The sequence below is a fragment of the Chelmon rostratus genome, chromosome 11, assembly GCF_017976325.1.
Source record: "Chelmon rostratus isolate fCheRos1 chromosome 11, fCheRos1.pri, whole genome shotgun sequence".
Lineage (NCBI taxonomy): Eukaryota > Metazoa > Chordata > Actinopteri > Chaetodontiformes > Chaetodontidae > Chelmon > Chelmon rostratus.
Genome location: NC_055668.1, coordinates 8,721,258 through 8,742,031, shown reverse-complemented (window position 1 = coordinate 8,742,031; position 20,774 = coordinate 8,721,258). Strand labels below are relative to the sequence as shown.

Below are 20,774 nucleotides of genomic sequence, written 5' to 3'. Positions count from 1 at the left end.
GTATATACCAGTGGATCCACTTAATGTGACTGTAACAGGCTGCGTTTGCAGTATGTATTATACCCAAGCATGCATGAAATTTAGAAACATTTAATAGGATTTAGGTCTTCAGAAGTGGCTGCTTCAGGAAACAAACTGGAGGGAATGACTTGGAGGATCTGTGCCCATCGCCACTGCCAGGTACAGCCAGCCACTCGCCCACCTGAGACCACCAATGAGCCCATATAAATCGCATGTACAGGAGCCCGTTAAATTCAGCCCCCACTGTGTGAAATGGTGTGCACCCCGCTGGACAGATTCATTTGATTCTGCAAGAGGTGGGACAAAATAATAACTGAAGTTATTGATAACTAATCACACACTACAGCTGTAAGGTGGGGCGACTGGTGCCCAGTTCCAGTTTTGATTCTTCAGGCACGGAAAGACCACGTGACGTGTATACGAGGAAAACGAAACTTAGAGGTACTTAAAGTCCGCTGGATCGAAACTGATCGCGGACAGACGCAGGAGAAGGAGCAGAATCAAGACGTGAAGAGTGAAGAGACCAGACACCTTCGTCGTCTGTGATGGAAACTGGAAATTACGTGGCTCAGCTGAACGAGTATGCGCAGAGACAACGCTGCGTGCTGCACTTCGAGGACCAGGGCTCTGTCGGCCCTGACCATAACCGAACGTGAGTACAATCAATCTGTGTTTTCTATTATTCTGCCATAGTCCACCATAATGGGAGTGCTATTAAGAGAGTCTGTCCACTTAACTAGTTTGGTGTGGATGATGGCGATGGTTTGATGTCAAAGTAATATCCTCAGAAATAAAGCATCAGTAAATTTTAGGAGGAGGCCAGGTGTGTCCTTGAGAGACAAACAACTAAATACAGAGCAAGTATATCAAAAAAGGCACTGAGGGATTTAACTGAGGTTACAGAAGGACTTGTCACAGCTTTTTACTTACAGCACAATTTTAATTGTAATGTATTCTTCAGAGGAAGGTGGATGCTGTACAAGGCCACTGGTTGTGGTCAGGTAAATGTGACAGAGAAGAGTCAGCTTACCTGTGAAACAAATATGACGATTCCTCTACAGATTCATCCAGAGGGCAGTCCTGAATGGCAAAGTCTATCCTGATGGCCAGGGGAAGACCAAGAAGGATGCCAAGAAAAGTGCAGCTAAAAATGCCCTGGAATTCTTGTTGATGAATGAACATCAGGACTCAGTTCATTTGGTAAGGTTATATCTCCCATTTGCCAAACTAGAGCGTGTTGGACTGTACTGTAGGTGTTTAAAAGTTAAAGACCAATTCATGGCAAATGTCTCCTTGATGCATATTTTTGATTATCTTGACAGGCAGAAGAGGCAGCAGGAGCTTCTGCTGCATCATTTCACCAGCCAGGTGTCAGTAACATCAACTATATATGTTGGCTCAATGAATACGGTCAGAAGAACAGGGTGCGTGTAAAGCCTGAGGAGTCAAAAGGACTGGGATCAAATACTTTGTGAGTCTCCTAACTGCATCCAAATTCTTAGCTATTCTGTCACAGTTTAAAAATGTGTTGCATTAAAGTTTTTCATGCTATTAGTTGCTGTTGCTTCATGGTTGGTGATAAAGAGTATCCAACTGTCACTGGGAAGACAAAGAGGGAAGCTAAGGAGGAAGCAGCCAAGCTTGTATATGATGTGATATGTGCCAGTAAAACTTCAGAGGTGAGTGACAGACACCACTTTCTCCTTGATTAGTCATAGGCCTAAAAATTGTAGTTACTTGGATGTAACTCCAGTTGTATGAGTTTGTGTGTGGCCCTCTAACAGACTTCGCTATTGGTTTACCATCATGTGGCTCCGCCTGTACTCACTGTCCAATCAGGGGGTAGCACCCTCCCCCTCTAAAACACCAGTGAATGCCTTGTCACCCTTTGAACCTCAGCAACATAACCAGGGTCGGTTGGGCTAATGGATAGGCTATGCAAATACTTACAGTTGCATCGAGGTAGCTACTGTTTTATTTCATATGTTCGCCACCCTCTAATGGGCTTCTCTATTGGTTAAAACCGTGAAGGCAAAGGCCGTAGAGATGAGATATAAACCCAGTTGAGCCCGAACCAACGTAGTTTGAGCCCTGCCAAGTTTTTAAAGCAGCAACAGCAGTACAGCTGAGTACCGTCCGTCTGAGTGTCCCAGCAAGACTGCAACCCCACCAGCAAAAGCTGGATGTCATCAAGTGCACCTCAGTCTCCAAGACCATTTGGAAATCCCACTGAAGAACGAAGCATCAAGTAGGGGGCCTCAGACTGCGGGAGCCTGCAGGAAGCACCTCAACAATGTGTGGCTGCTGGCCGTGAAGCCGTCCAGACTGTCTAGTCCACTGTAATAGTTGCTGCAAACAGCCACAAATTGGATGCAGCAGACTGCTCAGTTTCACCCTCTCAAACTCCATAATGTAAGGCGCCATCCCAGGATCTGGTGTGAGAAGATGGTACCCCATGCCTGACAGAGGGCCATGGGCAGATCCAGTATTGGCCATGGGCTTGACACTGCTTGTCGACCAGGTCCAGGAACCACCTGCCACCCAGACTCTCAGGTGAGACGACTGTCAAAGACATGCTGTGTTCAGACTCTGTGGAGCAGCTGCATTGTCAGTCTCAAGGTTGGGAAGCAATACAGCAAGCCAGGAGGCCAAAGCGGTGGGCTGATGTATCCAGCCCCAATGGGGGGCTTCGGTGGACCTCAGGGAGAACCAAAGGGGACACTGGGCATTCTACTTGCTGGCCAACAGGTTGGCCACCACCAAGGTTTTATCTGACCAACTGGCCAAGGAGGCGAATGTGAAGACCTGGACATGATAAGGGATACACCCCAGCCTCACCCCCTTGTGGAGGTGGCTGGGTGAGTCCTAGTACACCACAAGTACACCACATCCTTCTGCACCAGTGCAGGGACATCGAGCTTGCGCTGCTTGTTTGAGCTCAGGTAGATTTATCATGTGCAACAGCCCCAAGTTCCCCCCCATGGCGGCTGCTGACATCTTCCAGAGAAGCGACATGATGAATTTCGCTCAGCTGACTCAGGCATTGAGTCAGCTGTAGAATTGCCTAAATCCACTCGTCTAACAGTTGTGTCCAAGAGCAGCCTGAGGTATGGCATCTGCTGGCTCGGCTGCAGGGCCGTGTTGCTGGGCTTCTCCTTCCTGGAGGCAGTGCCAGGCGTCAGTGTAGGTCAGGATTCTCAAGGATCCTCTCTCCCTAAGCGGCGCCACCACCATTTCCACACATTTGGAGAACATGTGAAATGCCAGCGGTTGACTCCCTCAGCGTCAGCCCTGGGAGGTGGATGGGGAGGCAGCAGGGTCATCATCCTGCCGGCAGCTGAGGCAAACATGTCGTGCAGGTCGGGCAGCGGTGGGCTGCTGGTGCGTCGTCGTCCTTAAAGAGTGAAGTGGAGTCTTCCTCCTCAAAGGCACACCAGTCATCCTCTTCAAGGGACGCAAGAGCCTCAGCCTGATGCTGCCAATCCAGGCGGAGAAAGCACTTGCGGGGGTCTGCCGGCAACATCAGCGAGTTGCAGGAGACACAAAGTTGGAAGAAGATATGCTGAAAATCCTTATGCATTAAAATCCATTCTGAAAGTGGCTGAGTAAAAAGGGACACAAGCAATGCATGCATGGGGGTTTTACTGGGGGGACGGTGATTGGCTGTTGTACTGGTGTTGAGATGAAGCCTTGAACAGGTAAACAAATAGTGAAGCCTGTTCAAGCATGCACAAAATATAGCTTATTATGTTGTGGTGTCACATACTCAGTCACGTTTCAACGTGTGAACCGTCTGAAAATTGTACTTTTTTAATTTCCTAGACTGCAGGTGAGCCTTACAACCATACATCAACTCAACAAAATGAGGAACCAAATGTTTCTGATCTCTGGTGAGTAAATCACAACAGCAATGCACCGTTTAACTTTCATGTCTTCATCAGCGTGAAATGTTGCTTGTTTATTACAGTAATAGGACAAGAAGCCTGAATGTGAGCCTCAACAGCAGCCTCACAGAGACAAACTACATAGGACTAGTCAACCACTACTGTCAGAAAACAAAGCGCTCCCTTGCTTACATTGAAGAGAGGAGATGCGGTCCATCTCATAACCCTCAGTGAGTATAAACCTGAACCTCTCTAACCTGTTCTTCATGGATTGCTAGTTGTAGACAATATTAAAATGTCATGCATAATGATCTAAACTGTTTCCTCCTTTTCATAAACACAACACAGATTTTTCTACAAGTTAGTCATCAGCAAGAAGAGCTACCCCGAGGGCGAGGGTACCACTGTCAAAGAAGCCAAACAAAATGCAGCTCGGTTGGCCTGGTCTGCTCTTCAAGAACAGTCAGACTGGGACAGCAAGGTATTTGATATTTCTCCTTCATTTATGTCCTCAAATATATACTCAGTTGCCAGTTTATTAGGTACAGCTAACTAAAACTAACACAGTCTAAGACAACAGCCCTACCACCTTCATGAAGGTTAGTGTTTTGTTGAAACTGTTTGCGAGAGAGATGTTTCTGTAAGTTAGCCTGCCCTTATTGATATGCTGTGAATGGGGTAAACAGAATAATAGAAACACCTTTCTGTATAACACAATACAATTCAACAGCACCACAACCCACAGCCTGCAGAATGACCATAAAGTTGAATCAACACCTCTCTAAAACAGTTTCAATAAAATCTGAACTTCATAAACTTTGTGAAAGTAGGATATGTGGCAGGACTGTTTTAATAGTTAGTGGAAATGTTAGTTTTTGCTAGGAGTACCTAACCATGTGGCAGCCAAGGGTAGTTTGGTAGAAAAGTACAGTTTTCATTGCAGGTTATGTCTGATGCCTCTAATTGTACTGCTAACAGGGGCCATATTCATCACAGCCTACATGCTTTTATTTTGAAAGCCCTTTTTGTAAAACATTAAAGTGATGCTTTTTTAAAATTCCTGGGATTGCACTTTTTTGTTGTTTTTGTGCCTTGTTTTACTACTAATTGATGTGTTTAACCTGCATTATCCCCTATGCTGCTGCAGCACTGCAAATTTCCCAGATTAATTTCCCTGATGAGAAAAGATTATATCAAGCTGTAATACTAGCAGGTGGCAGCAGATTTCAACCCTACTTACCTTTGAATACTTTTAAATAAAACAGTTTCACTCAGGTGAAGTTTTGCATGAAATAATCAAACATTACACCAAACACCTTCTCTGTGCACTTTAGGTGTCCATCAGTTCGACAGTGTCCGAAGATGGTGCACCACCCACATGGTCAGGGCCATCAACTACACCGTAAGGCACAAATTGTGATTAGCAAGAGAGCAGACCATGGCGCTAAATACTGAGAAAGCTTTACTCATGTCTTTTCCCCCAGGGACACCGAAGAATCATCATCACAAAGCATTCCAGTGAGTTCAGCTGGGTCAATCATATTCGCTGACTCATCAAACCCTTCCAACGCTCAGGTCTGTTACCTCGTAATCTTTAAAAAAAAACTTAAGTAAGTAAAGCAAAAATCTACACTTATGATATTTAATGATCGCGTCAGACTACCAGCAGCATTGTAAGAACAGGAAAGTTTAGTTTGGGTTCATATTTCAGGTTTAACAAGAAAAAAAAATTAAATTTGTTTATTGATTTGAAAAATGACATTACATAATTTATATACTTTGATATTTTCAGGCAGACTACAAGAAGGTAATCCATTTTATTTAGAACATGCTACAGTATAACAATTAACCACTTTTTTGTGAATTGTAGATACGCTTCGGGTCAGCTATGTCTGAAGATGATCCATCAACCAGGTTGTCAACGCCAGCTTCACTAGACTGGCCTTATTAATACTCATGTTAAATACACTGTAGATCTTAATAATGAAGAGGCTGTACTCACCCCGCTTATTATGTTCTTGCAGGGAGTCTCCTGCACCACCACAAGGCATCCAGATGTATACAACTAGCTCAGGAGTATTCACTGACTCATCAAACTCTTCAGAGGTTCAGGTTTGCATTTTTTTATCAATCGTGACTGTACAGTTCAAAGAAAACTCCACCCTCTTATATTCTGCTTAATTAGCAGCTGAAGAGAGCAACAGAAGAGTAGCAGCATTATAAGAGTGAGAAAGTTTGTTTTGTCTAGTCAAGGAAAATAGAATACCTGCAAATTTCTGTAAATGCAATACCAATTTCTACTTGTGATCCCTCCCCAACTATTGAGCGAATCAAAAGTTGTTAAAGAGTATACAACAGCTGTAAATAATCGGAGCAGGGCTCAAAATTTTAATCTACTTTATTCTTTTTTTCTCTAAGCATGCTGTTGGATACAAAAATATGGGAGCTAAGTCAAGGTATGAAAAAAATGCATTTGTTTGCAATGTGGCATGTGTGTTTTATATTGATGCAGTCTGAAATCTCTCCAATGTACTAATGTACAATCTAGAAGATATTTCTATGTTTTTTACATTTTTGCCTAAACAATAGCGTTCATTTTGACAGGTTTACTACAGACTTTGATGACTTTGCGCGTCTTGGCAATGGAGCATTTGGCTGTGTTTACAAAGCAAGACACAAACTGCTGAAGAAGTACTTTGCAGTAAAGATTGTCTGCTGTGAAGAGTACGTATGCAGTACTGAGCTGCCTGTGTGCACTACTGCATGTGCAGCATTTGTGCAAGTACTTTGTTTACTAACTCATTTTCTCATTCTCAGGAAATCCCTTCGAGAAGTGTCGACATTATCAGACCTCCAGCAACCTAATATCGTTAGATACTACACATTTTGGATGGAGGATTCGGGCTACCAATGGGACATTTCAGATGACTCTTACAGCTCTTCCCAGTAAGTCCAATGCACGTACCTTAAGTCTTAACTTTTGATTTTAAGTTCAGCGAGAGTAACAAAATCATTTCTCTCTTCTTACTTTTCTAGGTCTGTAGATAGCTCATCTGCAAAGTTCCTCTATATTCAGATGGAGTTATGTGACACCCGAACACTTAAAGTGTGGATTAATAACAAGAACAATGAGTCTCTCCAAGACTCCACCAGACGAGAAGAAAGCCTGAACATTGTTCAACAAATAGTCAGCGGGGTCGAATATATTCACTCCAAGAAGCACATCCACAGGGACCTTAAGGTGAGACCGAACTGTGCAGTTTGTGGCTGAGACCAAGCGTGTACAGAAGCGTTTGATATGTCCTCCGGTTAACCCTGACAAGACCCCACCAGCACTATGAGAGAGAGATCCTTGCACAAACCAGTAGTGAAGCCCATCAGAGGCTATTACTTGAACAATTAGTAATCAAATTGAACAAAATATTCCTTCCCATCCCTCCACTACTTGCCTGACTCATCAAACACACAGACCTCATCAGCAGGTTGGGACAAACTGTTCTGAGTAATGTTTTGCTTTTTGGCAGCACCCTCAAACTGTATAAAATGTCCTGTCAGCATTTGACATGAGTTAACATGTAACTTAGCAGGCTAACTGGTTAACATTATCTTGCACACTGCAGACGTGTTTGGACAGTCAACGGATAAACACGAGAAAAAGAAACTAACTGGTTGACCGACATGTGGGCTCGTACTCATGGGTCAGGGTAAATAGAGGGAACGGTGTCGGTTTTCAATTATGTTTTGTGGTAAAACATTGCTCTGGAAAAAGGCTGCTGCAGGCTACAGTACGGCGCTTTGATTTTACATCGTTTGGTAATATATGAAGGCTCCCCATTATTCCTTCTGCAACTTTGCAATTAAAACAAAAGACATCTCTGCCATTGTTTTAAAAAAAGTGAAAGTTAGCTTGCAAATGCAGATACATAGCTACACCTGGCTTCTCCTCGGATACCCCTCAATTCAGCATAGCCCCACCCTGCTGACAGGATTTGTTCCTGAGATATGTGATGCATGAAACCCTGGCTGAATGAATCTGTGTTTGTGAGGCTGTCTTTGGTTCACTGTAGTTCCAAGGTGGAAATGCTCAGCCATGGTGTTGACTGCTTATTTCGCTTGTGATGTGTGTTATGTTATAGAAAAAAACACCACGTGGACACGTTAACAGGTTAAAAATGTTATTTTCATTGGAGGGGGTCCTAATTCATTTTTAACCTCTAAGTTCACTTGTTTATATGTTTTACAGCCCATCACGGGAGGATATTGATATTTATTTGTTTCAATTTCTGTTTTTGCTTTTCACTGGTAAGCCTGCAAACATCCTTTTTGGACTCGATGGAAAAGTGAAGATTGGGGACTTTGGTCTGGTGACCAGAGACAATGATGGTGCTCTGATTGACAGAACGGAGAACAAAGGAACCCCGACTTACATGGCTCCTGAACAAGTGAGATCGTCAATATGGAGAATAACTTTCAATCCTTTTTATTTTTGCGTTAACAAATATGTTGGAATGGCCTTAATCAGGCAGACTTCCTTCATGCCCACCACACTTTACAATGCTCCCAGGCTTCCTGAAGCCCAGCCTCACCTGTCTTTACTGTCTTTAGTGTGAGAGCTGTAAAATCAAAAAGTATGCAGCAAACATGTTACTACTTTTATGCCAACAGAACATCAGTTTAAAACGTCATTTTAAATTTAAGCAGAAAAAACGGAGCTGAAAGTTGAAGCTTCATTTGGCTCATGAGCATAACCAGTTAATCTGCCGTGATGCTCAAGGAAAGGGTAACGCTGGGCAGCCTTTGTCAGTACTGTTTTTTTTTCTGTCACAGAAGAAGGAGAGGAACTACGACAGGAAAGTGGACATATTTCCGCTGGGGCTGATATACTTTGAGCTCCTTTGGAAAGTCTCATCTGAACATGAAAGAGGGCGGGTGAGTCTTTCATAAACAGAACCAAACATTGTGCATTTTTATTAAAGTTTGACAAATGACACAAAGAATATGATAATGATGTTCCCTTATTATGTAGGCCTCAGTCTATTATATACAAATAAGAGCCCAGCAAAGTACACACCAGTATGCACCGTAGATAGCAGATATGATGGAACTTTATTCTTCTTTTTCTCATATTTATTTATAATGTTAAATAGAACATATTTTGAATTATTAGCAGATTTCAGGCTAACTAACATGTTCTTGCTTCCTCTTGCTTCCTCTTTTTGCTCTTATTGCTCCGTTTGTTCTTATTTGCACCCCTATTGTTCTTACTTTGCACCTTATTGTTCCTATTATTCTTATTTGCACCTCCGTTTTCTGTTTGTACCCCCCCCCCCTTGTGTGTTCTGAAGAGCTTCTGTGAGAGTGAATTTCTCCATTGTCAGATTAATAAAGTCTTATCTAATCTTATCTCAATACATCAATACCAGGTTTTGCTTAAGGCCAGATGTCAGAAGTTCCCCAAGGAGTTCTCACTGACTTTTCACCGAGAGGTAGATTACCATATTCTTATTATTCTAACTGATTTACTGATTTAAAGTATTTTCGTACAGTATGACGGTCACAAACGGAGTAGCAGGGAGGCTGACACACAGGGGTTTGCTCCGTTACAACAGCTCATCTCTAAAGCCTCAGAGGACAAGGAGTCAAAACAAGACTTGTGCTGTCTGTGTGTGAATAATGTCACCGTGCATATGTTGGAAATACTGTCGAGAGGAGCTCCAGCATCATTGTGCTATGAGAGCGTTTATTGTTGTGGGTAGAAATATCTCACTAGCAGTTATTTTTGTTGCTTTTTGCAGAAACATATCATCAAGTCAATGCTGTGTGAGAAGCCAGAAGGACGCCCTGAAGCAAGTACACTGAAGGCTGAGCTGGAGAAGTTCAGCACGAAAAGAATGTGTCAGAGAAATGAAACTGTCTGATTATCACAGGGAACGGTGAGACGCCATCAGAACATATGGAAATCTGTCTCCTCTGATGTCTGTGATTTAATGAAATGATTTGATAAGACTGTTTAAGGAAACATGCAGCACTTCTATACATGTACAGGTTGAGGTTCTGTGTTGGGAGGAGGTCAAATTATGAACAATTTTTAATTAATGAACAACTGAAGAAAGGGACCTAATATTATGGGCTTTCTAATCAGGAAATGAAACATGAAATCTTCAGTAATTTTATCCTGTCTAGTAACTGTTACATTGATTCACATCATTCTGGCTGTTGTTCTATGTCATCATGTGGCCGGTCATTTCTATCAACAGCTGAAGTTAAATGTTTTTAAAGAGCCTTTTTTTGTATTGAATGTTGTTATTGAATGAATGCAGTCCAAGCTGACATTTTTTTTAATATACTGAAGATATATTTTTGATAGAGTGCACCTTATGATCCTAAACTTAATGAATTGCAAAGGTCAACAGAGTATCGGCTCGTGTCATTCCATGTTGCACCCTAGTGATAAAAAAGGATAGCAGATCTGGTGCAACGCCAGAACCTTCCCAAAGGATTCTCTCCCCATTTTACTCCAAGAGATGCATGAACATTTGTTTCGTTTTTATTTTTATATAACTTTATAACTAGTTGAATGAATGTTAAACTGAGTGTACGTCAATTTTGGATTATTTTATTAGCATGCCTCCTGGTTTACACTATGTTTTTATATTTGGGCGTGTCTCAGATAAGACATGTTTTTTTTTCTAATAAAAAATGGAAGAGAATAACTGATTATCTCTGTGTGTCTATTATATGTTTTACTTTGGTCTAACTTTCCCTGAAATCTACCTACTGTTGTCTGTCTTGTATTGTCATTGGTCTTTCTGTAAAGTTGGCACAGAAAACACCTGATGCACCTCATGTATGAAAGTGGGGAGAGGATGACATTTCCTGAGGCTCTGGGTGGGTGGTTAACAGACATGCTGAGGACTTTTGTAGTTACTGTAATGTTGAAAGCAACAGTAGTTATCCCAGAGGTTGCACCATGGTTGTTTTCAGCAAGGAAGAGTGCCCAGCCACGTCTGATGAAAGCCGTGTTTCAGACCGAAAGTAGGTGCTTCATTTTGATTGAGCTAGTTTAGTTTCGTTTAGCCATGATGTTTGTTTGTGTTGTTGTTGAAATCGTGATTTGACGTGCTGTGATTTGCATTGATTTGCGTCCTACAAGTTGGCTCGCTGATACCGATTTTCAGGCCAAAGGAAGAACAACGGAGGACACGGGAGGAGTACATCCCAATTATCTTAGATCGCATCCACGTTTCGCTCACTTGCGTCTTGTCCCTAAACACCGGGGGATGCATGGAGAGACAACGCAAGGAGAGAGGAAACGAGGGGACGTCCTTTAAGAGAGCTGAGACGTCCTTTCCTTTGAAGCGTCACGTGAAGCGACGTCTGTTTGTGATGAGGGCATAGCTGAATCTGCTGCATTTATATTCCCACACCCACCACCCCGCCGCCCACAATACTGTTAGACAATACGCTTAGACATTTATACTTACATTATCAGAAAAAAAGTCACAATATAATACCCACGGAGACTCTATTATTTATTTTCTTATTTTATTTATTAGCACTTCTCTTTCAGAATTGCTGTTTGTGGGTTTCGGGTTTTTAAAGAAAAAAGAAATCAAGTGATTCGCGCATCTGTGTTTCCTGTTTCCAGAACTTTCCTTTCCAGAGATGGTCTGAACCTGTCTTTAGCGGCAGTCTCTTCTCTGGCTCTTCTCACGGTGACCGGTCCGAGAGTTCAGGGTTTCATTCGAGATGGGGAAGAAAAACTGCGTAGATGAACTAAACAGGCATGCACGGAGGACACACTCGGAGCTGAGATATGAAGATGTTGTGCCTGTACCTGGCCACGATAAAAGGTGAAGTATGGCCATTTAGTTAAAGCTTGCAGCGTGAGAGCCCCGCGCGGTGAAGTCGAGCTGGATTTCCGCTCAAACCTCAGCGGGGTATTTAACTCTTAGCTCTTTAACATCAAACACTTACAGATGTTTCTTGTCGGAACAGAGCTACCGTCTAATATTAAGCGCTGTAAACGGCATCGAGTAGATTGAAAGCAATACGGTATTCTTATGTTCTGTGTAAGGAAGTAGGCAAAGAGCTGGATTTGAATTTCCCGCCAGTCAAATTAGAGGAGTGGCTTTCACCAAAAAAGGGATGATTCATGGCTCATTGACGCTTCTTCTTTCTCTTCTTCCACATAAGTCGCATTACCGCCACCTACTGGATTGCAACAGTTTCACGGGGAGCGCCATTTACAGTTTTACTAGAAGTCCAATGCACTATCCATTGCGCTACAGAGTGAGGAAGCAATCACCATAGGCAAACTCCCACCTTCTATGCAGCAAGGACTTATAAAATTAATACACAAACCAAATAAATACAAAATGAATATAGAAAATTGGAGGCCAATAACCTTATTAAACAATGATGCTAAAATATTTGCCTCCATCTTTGTGCAGAGACTAAAGGTAGGTTTGGGAGAAATTATTGATGAGGAACAATCTGGATTTATGGCAGGTAGAAGTATAATTAATATTGTGAGATTAATACTGGACTTAATAGATTACAATGAATACATCAAAGAGGACAGTCTTGTTTTATTTGTTGACTTTTACAAAGCATTTGATACAGTGAACCATCAATTCATAGTAAAAACACTCAATACCTTTGGATTTGGAGATCGATTTATCAATATCATTGGAACATTATACAAGGGATGCAACAGCTCAGTAAAACTACAATATGAAACCTCTCCTAGATTCAATATTGACAGAGGAATAAAACAGGGCTGTTCTCTAAGCCCGTACCTGTTTTCTCGCGGTATCTGTGCTTTTGACCGAGAATTTTAAATATCACAACTGGCAGATGACACTGCCATCTTCATTAAGACGCAAACAGAAGTAAGAAAAGTAGTAATTGTATCAGAGAATTCTCTGATGTATCTGGATTAACAGTGAATCTAGGAACATCTGTATTGCTGCCACTTAAAACTTGTAGCCTGCCAAAAGTCTAGCTAGCGATAACTAGCGCCAATTATAGCGATAACTAGCGCTAATTAGCGCTAGCTAGCTAGTGATAACTAGCGCTAGATATATTATAGCGATAACTATAGATAGATAGTTATCGCTATTAGATAGATAGTTATCGCTATCTATCTATAGTTATCGCTATAATATATCTAGCGCTAGTTATCGGTAGCTAGCCAGCGGTAGTTATCGCTATAGCTATCTAGCGCTAGTTATCGCTAGCGATAACTTGCGCTAGCGATAACTAGCGCTAGATAGCTATAGTTATCGGTAGCTAGCCAGCGCTAGTTATCGCTATAGCTATCTAGCGCTAGTTATCGCTAGCGATAACTCGCGCTAGCGATAACTAGCTATAGCGATAACTAGCGCTAGATAGCTATAGCGATAACTACCGCTGGCTAGCTACCGATAACTAGTGCTAGCGATAACTATAGATAGTGAAGACATTAATGCTCCACATGAAGGTTTGCCTCTGTGGGAGTATTTGAGGAAATAAACTTATATAGATATCAAGTATTTATGAATTACTATGAATACATCTTTCTGTAGATAGCCTACAGATGTTGTATTCATTCTAAACCACATATTTGAAATATAGATAAATAATAGATAATGTTAAATATATTCAGGGAGCTCATAGTAAAACTCATTCTCCATGTCGTTCTCCATCATGTCATAGCACAAGCAACGCTGTATGCTTTCAGCTAATCTTACAGCTTCTATGCAAGAACATGAATAGGAGTCAGGTAATAACTTATATTTATAGCCATGAAAAGAAGCCACATTCAGAGCTAAAAGCAGCAACTCCAGCCCCCTTCACTCTCCACAAAAGTACAGAAAAAAATGGGAAAAAAATGAAGCTGCACTGCAATTAGCCACCACATTCTCTGGTTTAAATAGCCCATTTATATTATTTTATATTAGGCCTATTATATTAATATTCTTACAGTAATTTTGAAACTTTTTGCCATACATGTAGACATGCTGATTTGCAATAAAGTTGAAGTGGCCCCTTAATTTTTTTTTCCAGAGCTGTAAATGCACACACACATGATCTTTATGAAGTAACAAACTTTCACATACACATTTAGCCATTTAATATGTTATAAAGATAGTAACATACCATTTAAAGACTTTGGTCCTACTTAAGACAGGCTGTATCTAATGAAAATATTTTTTAGGTTATCTGTCTCACCAATAATGACATTTTTTTTCTTTTCTTTTTTTGAAAAGTATCAAAAAGTATTGAAATACATGTTGGTATCATGACAACACTAGTAGATATTGATGCATATACCACGGTTTGATAATCAATAATTTTATTGAAATATGCCAATACATCTGATTGGCACAGAGGCTACAGACAGTTCCCTGTTGAAAAAAATGCATTTGTGGCTCGAGACACGACAGGGGAGACTATCCCATTAACTCCCATTAATTAAAAGTATGTATATTGTCCCTTGAAGTGACCTTCAATTATGTTTTAACTTGTAAAAACAAGGGAGAGATATCTTGAACTGAAATTGTGACTACTGAATGTTTAGTATAGATCAGTGTTTCTCAATCCTGGTCCTGGAGTACCACTGCCCTGCATGTTTTAGATGTTTCCGTGCTCCAACACACCTGATTCAAATGTTCAGCTCATTACTGGGCTCTGCTGAGGCCTGATAACGAGCCATTCATTTGAATCAGGTTTGCTGGAGCAGGGATACATCTAAAACATGCAGGGCAGTGGTACTCCAGGACCAGGCTTGAGAAACAGTGGTATAGATAACACCAGCAGCCCCCTCGTGCCACTGTCAAAATTTCGGCAGCGCCGGAATTGTCTAGTTATTACTACAGTCGTTATTAGAGTAAACAGATAGCTTGTGCTTGGCTGCACATATTTGACCTTTTGAACATCACATGCATATGTCATTGTTGAATATCTCCTAAAAAAAGATGAGATATAAATGCATACACACACACACACTCTCACACACAGGTACTAATCTGATGCTCATAAATTAAGTCTCAATCAATGTTTTTCCATTGCACACTGTTTGAAGTCACCCTGGCTATAACTATAGATTTTAAAGATTTTACAATTCTTCATCAGATTCCACTGCAGGGTCCTGCTCAATGGTCAAGGCTTTCCTGTTGCTGTGGGGGAAAACAAAAAGCAAGCCAAGCAGAATGCAGCAAAAATTGCCCTGAAATGTTTGAGTGAGAAGGAGAATCAGAGACCAGTGGTAAGATCCTTCTTTGTGAAATGGTACATGTTGGAGTGTGTGCTTGATTTTCAGAGTTCACATGCAGAGCATATCTCAATGATTGGTTTGTTTATCCTGACAGATGGAAGCAGTTGCTGAAAAGTGTATATTTGTTTTTTCCTTTCAGGTAAAAAATGCTGGTGATCCAGCTGCCACTGGGAAAAGAAAGAGGAAAGCTACAGAGGAAGCAGGCATGCTTGCATATCATGAGATCTCTGGCACTAAAGCTACAAAGGTATTTATTAATACACACTAGTTTTTCCTGGCTTAAGTGAAGCAGTATAAAATTGCAGAAATAGTTCACACTGAGGTACTTGTCATTCAGGGTGAAATTATGATAATGCTGTTGATGATTGTGGCTGATCAAGGTGTAAAAAAGAATAAAATAATGTAAAAAATATATATATAAAGTCACAATTTGTTCTACTAATTTCTCATCAAGATTGCAAAGAATAGTCTTAATGTGACGGTTCAAATTTGAGTCAAGATACTGAATCCTATTAAAAGGCAAAATACTGGAGCCACCATCTGGAGTTCGATGTGGAGATATTAGGAAACAACTGGCCTATGAGTCCAGGTGAAGGAAAGCCCTTGATCTGTGACTGTGATGGGCTGGCACCTGATGGCTGATTAGCTGATTTGATGTTTCAGACATTCTCCCCTTTTTTAAGAGGATGCATTATTATGTGGTCCTGGCCAGTTATTGATAGAAATATGTTGATTTTTAATCAGTGGAGGAATTCTGGATCACTATCTTTGGTCATTTTTTTGATTACCTCCACAACATGTCAAACAATTTGATATGTCTCTGAAAATTAAATTTGACGAGGACCATTTTCCATATTTTTTCCATCTCTGAAGAGGCAAAATCCTGCTGCAAGTCCCAAAAGAGGGTAAGTCACCTTGAGCACTCAAAGCTCAAGTTGCAGTATGTAACATTTCAAATGCTATGGCGCAAAAAATTATTGCTGATTGTCGTTTTTCATGTTCACGTTAGGTTTGAAACACTTTTCAAAGATGTTTGTGGAATCAGCGATAAGGTATAGTTGGACATTTGAATAATTTTAATGATTTTGTCATTATTTGTCGTTGTTTTTTTCTATAATTTAGTCGCTATATCATGATTTATTTTCTCCATTAAGGAGCCAATGATTGCAGAAGGAGTGAACACAGGCCCCAGTGAGACGACATCAACCCAATCGAAAAGCTCCAGGCATTGAAAATAAAAACTAAATTACAACCATGGAGTGTATTTTCCTGTGGTGTTCACTTTGTGTGTTTGTCTGTTTTAACAACTGATATACAATAAGAGAGACACGTCTTCTGTGTCAACAGGTTTACATCAGAGTTTGATTCCATTGTGTGCCTCGGCAAAGGCGCGTTTGGTCGTGTTTTCAAAGCAACAAAAAAACTGACTGGGAAGAAGTTTGCTATGAAGATTGTCCTCTGGAAAGAGTAGGTCAAACATTGTGGGATGTTTCATGTTTTTGATTTTCCTTTCATAGTAGATGTATTAATTACTGATGTACTGCAAAAGAAATTGCAAGTTTCAACCGAGCTATTTTCTTATCCTTGGGAACAGAAAAGCTCTACGAGAGGTGAAGGCATTGTCAGACCTCCATCACTGTAACATTGTTCGGTACTACACATGCTGGTTGGAGGATTCAGGATACCAATGGGACGACGCAGCTGACAGTTGCAGCAGTTCACAGTAAGTCACACCCACTCAGTAAAGTCCTTACTCATACTGGAGGCACATCATTTCCTCATTGGTGTTTTCTCACATTTCTAGGTCTTCTATCGTGGATTCATCTGTCGGGTACCTCTATATTCAGATGGAGCTGTGTGACACCGAAACACTCAGGGAGTGGATCGACAAGAAGAATATGAAGAGATCTCTGCGCGACTCCAAGAGAAGAGAAGAAAGTCTAACCATTGCAAAGCAAATCGTCAGCGGAGTCGAGTACATTCACTCCAAGATGCTCATCCACAGAGACCTGAAGGTGAGACGAGGCGAATCGATCCATTTATGACGTCACATCAAACAGGAAGCTGCATGTTTGTTTATTTCTTTTCCCACGGTTAGCCCGCCAACATCATGTTCGGGCGAGATGGAGAGGTGAAGATCGGAGACTTTGGTCTGGTCACTGCCGAGAATGACGACGACGCTGAGAGCCTGATGGAGAGAACAGTGTACAAAGGAACCCCATCTTACATGGCTCCCGAGCAGGTGAGACGGCCTATATGACAATAATATTTATATCATTGATTAGTTGTCAGAGGAGGACGTTCTCTGTGTTTCTACAAACAAAGACATTCATAGAATCTGAATGGCTTCAGTAACTATTGGTCAGTTACACACAGTGACTTCATGAGCATACAGTAACTGTTTATGTTTCATTTACACTATAGTGATTACAAAGAGACGATAAGTTGCCTTTTGTTAAAACTGTTCTTTTTTAATAACAGAAGAGCAAGAAGACTTATGACCAAAAAGTTGATATTTATGCTTTGGGGCTGATTTGCTTCGAGCTGTTTTGGAATATTTCCACTGGTCATGAAAGGCAAACGGTGAGTTGTTCAGTCACAACCCAAAATTGAGATCATTTTCAGTAGTTAATAACCTGCTGTATTTATAAGTTCCTGTTAAACATACCAGATAATTTTAGCAGATATCTGAAAATCATTCAAGTGCAACAGAGCAACTTATCAGGTGTGACAGGCCAGTTAAATGCTCTTTCTCCTTTTCATCTCTGTGTGACTTCCAGGTTTGGGACGACGTCAGAAGACAGAATTTTCCCCAAGGGTTTTCAGGCATTTTTTTCGAAGAGGTACATCATCTTGTACACTTTGGCCTTGTTCAGACTGCCAGCCCAAATCCGATCCAATGATGGATCGATCTGCATGGGCTGTGTATCGTTACCGTACACAGCCCATGCAGATCGGTTGGAGGTGTCTGAACACACAAATCTGATCTGATCACTTGCAAAAAAATTGTGCAGACTGTCTTAAAGGTCTGATTTGAGAAATAAGTCTGATTGCCTGCAGTCTGAACAAAGCCTTTGCCAATGCACTTGTATTACAGATCAGTCAGTATGTTTACATGTAGCTAAGTTACTCAGAGAAAACGGTTACACAGGCAGAACAAGTTTACATGCACCGTAGTGACCGTGGTCACTGTAAATTCATGTATACATGTAGCACTTCAGTAATAAGTGAGACAAAGCAGTGCTTTCATACACAGCACAAATGTGTCTGAATTCAACAAATATTAAATATTCCAAGGAAAACAGATAATTTGGACTTCAAGTTTGGACTTCAGTTTCAGGTTTAGTTTGACTTTGGGTGGAGTTTAAATGCAAAGATGAATTGCTGTGTGTAATCATCTCTCCTTTCATCCAGCCACTCTATTCTCACCCACGCTGTCAGGGGCTCCCTGATGTTTGTGTGTTGCACATGCATACTTGTAAAAGTCCATTACACAGAGAATTTGTTGTTCTACCTTTCAATTGCAGACACCAGGTTTCTCGTTGAAGGGATGTTTAAGAAATCTGATTAATGGAGAAAGCCAGCGTGGTTACAGTATTTGCTACAGGGAGCCGGTTTACTCATGTCGAACAGTGGGGCAGGTGGGAATTAGAATTCAGAATAGAATTAGTAGAATTTCTTAATGCAAGATTTCACTAGATCTCAATAGCTGTTCTTGTTTATGTTCCAGTACATCATTATAAAGCCAATGCTGTGTGTGAAACCAGAAGACCGACCTGAAGCGAGTAAGGTGAAGACAGACTTCGAAGAGTGCACTTGCAGAAACAGCACTCAGGAAATCGTACCTGGTGGCAGCAGGTCGGTCTAATTATCAAAAGGAAAGAAAAGGGGTGCACGATAACTATAGGACCGATAATTATCGGGCCAATAACAGGAAATTATGACGTCATTCCGATAAGTCCGATATCATGACGAACAGCCCCGATAACATATATTTTTGTCAGCAGGGCAGTGCCTCACTCCCACTATGAGACCCAAATGGCCTGCAGTAAATGTTGGGTTCATGTGAGGTCAGCATAATTAGAAAAACTCTTTCTCACTGGGAAAAATTAACAATACCCCCTCATGCCAGAAAACAACTCGCTAACTTGGTCACAATTTTGGTTGTTGCTGACTTGTATTGGCAGTATTTTGTCACATGTTACACATAATTAAATAATAAAACAAAAACACGAACTTAAAAAGGTCGAAAGAACGGCTAGCAAACAAGGAAACGGGGGAATTTACGTTACACCTTAAATGCAGCACAGCGTGCTTACCAAAACAGTAAACATGGCGTTGATTGTGTGGGTCTTCTTCAAAGTTTCCGAAGAAGACATTTCGGTAGTTATTTGTTACAAATGTTCCAAGCGAGTTCCACGAGGAGGGAGAAATAGCACGAGCTTCAAACCTGATCAGCCACCTGAAACATAACCAGCGCTTCAACAGAGTTTGGAAAGCGTATGAGAACGCCCGCCCTGCTTAAGACGCTAATGTTAGCAAGCCAGTCGCAAAGAAGCCACCGGGACTTTCACACACCGGCGAGGCTTTCGAAAAATCTAAGAAATCTGCCAAAGATGACCCACGGGCCAAGGTTATTGAAGATTTACTCATGGACATGATGGCGCTTGACTTACTATGGAGTGCACTTTTCCAGTTTGTTTACATAGATAAGTCTTACTTGTGTCAGTATAATATGCACTGTGCATTATTTCTTTAATGTCATTGAGGAATGCACTTTAATGAGAATGAAGACATGCAGGCTGTGGTGCCCCTGTGGCATGAGGCATGTGGCATGTTCTGGCCTGAGTCTCATTGCAGGCCTCTTTGAAGCTCAGTTGAAGCTCAGCACACCTGGCCAGTGTGCTGAGGTGACTTGCGGCCCTCTGCGGCAGGCCAGCTCTCTCTCTTCTCCTCACTGCCAGCCTCCACGGGCACACAGCTCTGTGGTTCCTCTGGTAATGTTGTGTTTTGGTTATGTTTGCACATTTACAACACACACTCACACATTTCACGCATGCACATCACACACCACTGATTTTACTGATGAACACACCCCATGCTTAGTTATTTACTTTACTTATCAGTTTGAATTTGTGTATATGATTGATAAAGTATTGTTTAAACAGTGCACAATTGTCTTGTCTCCTTTCTTTGCTGTGACACAGGTCAACCACACAGAAAAGCCTCAAAACGTCTTACACCAAGACCTGAACACTTGTGTTAGCTGTTTCTCTCTCTCAGTCATCCCAGCTTAGCTTAAAGTTCGGTGTGTCTGATATGAATGTTTTTTTCTGTATCACAAGTGATGAAAATAAGGGACTGAGAGAACCCCATATGACACATTTTAATGTATAGGACCACAGTCAAGTAATAAACACCTTTAAAGAATGAACAAACAACGATGACACTGCTTTCTCAGTAAAGCCACAGCCACAAGTCAGTTAACTGCAAACTATATTGTAGAGTACAGAAAGTATGTACACAAGTGACCTACATATATTTTTAACTGCATTTAAAGCACACACAGTATCGTCAGTTGTGTAACTGACATGATCTCACATTACTGC

At 41.3% G+C, this 20,774-nt stretch overlaps 1 protein-coding gene across 1 annotated transcript; it reads left to right on the top strand.

Moving 5' to 3' along the window:
- The first annotated feature begins 440 nt into the window (after window positions 1–440).
- On the top strand, window positions 441–19,814 carry LOC121614250 (interferon-induced, double-stranded RNA-activated protein kinase-like). The gene is made up of 26 exons (XM_041948066.1): window positions 441–673; window positions 1,083–1,221; window positions 1,344–1,492; window positions 1,577–1,700; window positions 3,844–3,911; window positions 3,989–4,135; window positions 4,254–4,386; window positions 5,240–5,307; window positions 5,390–5,480; window positions 5,776–5,819; window positions 5,930–6,017; window positions 6,324–6,361; window positions 6,510–6,629; window positions 6,723–6,851; window positions 6,942–7,146; window positions 8,213–8,347; window positions 8,733–8,834; window positions 9,329–9,391; window positions 9,701–9,785; window positions 16,488–16,632; window positions 16,760–16,888; window positions 16,970–17,180; window positions 17,264–17,407; window positions 17,647–17,748; window positions 17,946–18,008; window positions 18,896–19,814. Exons 1-26 carry the CDS (start codon window positions 567–569, stop codon window positions 19,031–19,033), a joined length of 2,967 nt encoding a protein of 988 aa, XP_041804000.1. The 5' UTR covers window positions 441–566; the 3' UTR covers window positions 19,034–19,814.
- The last annotated feature ends 960 nt before the right edge of the window (window positions 19,815–20,774 follow it).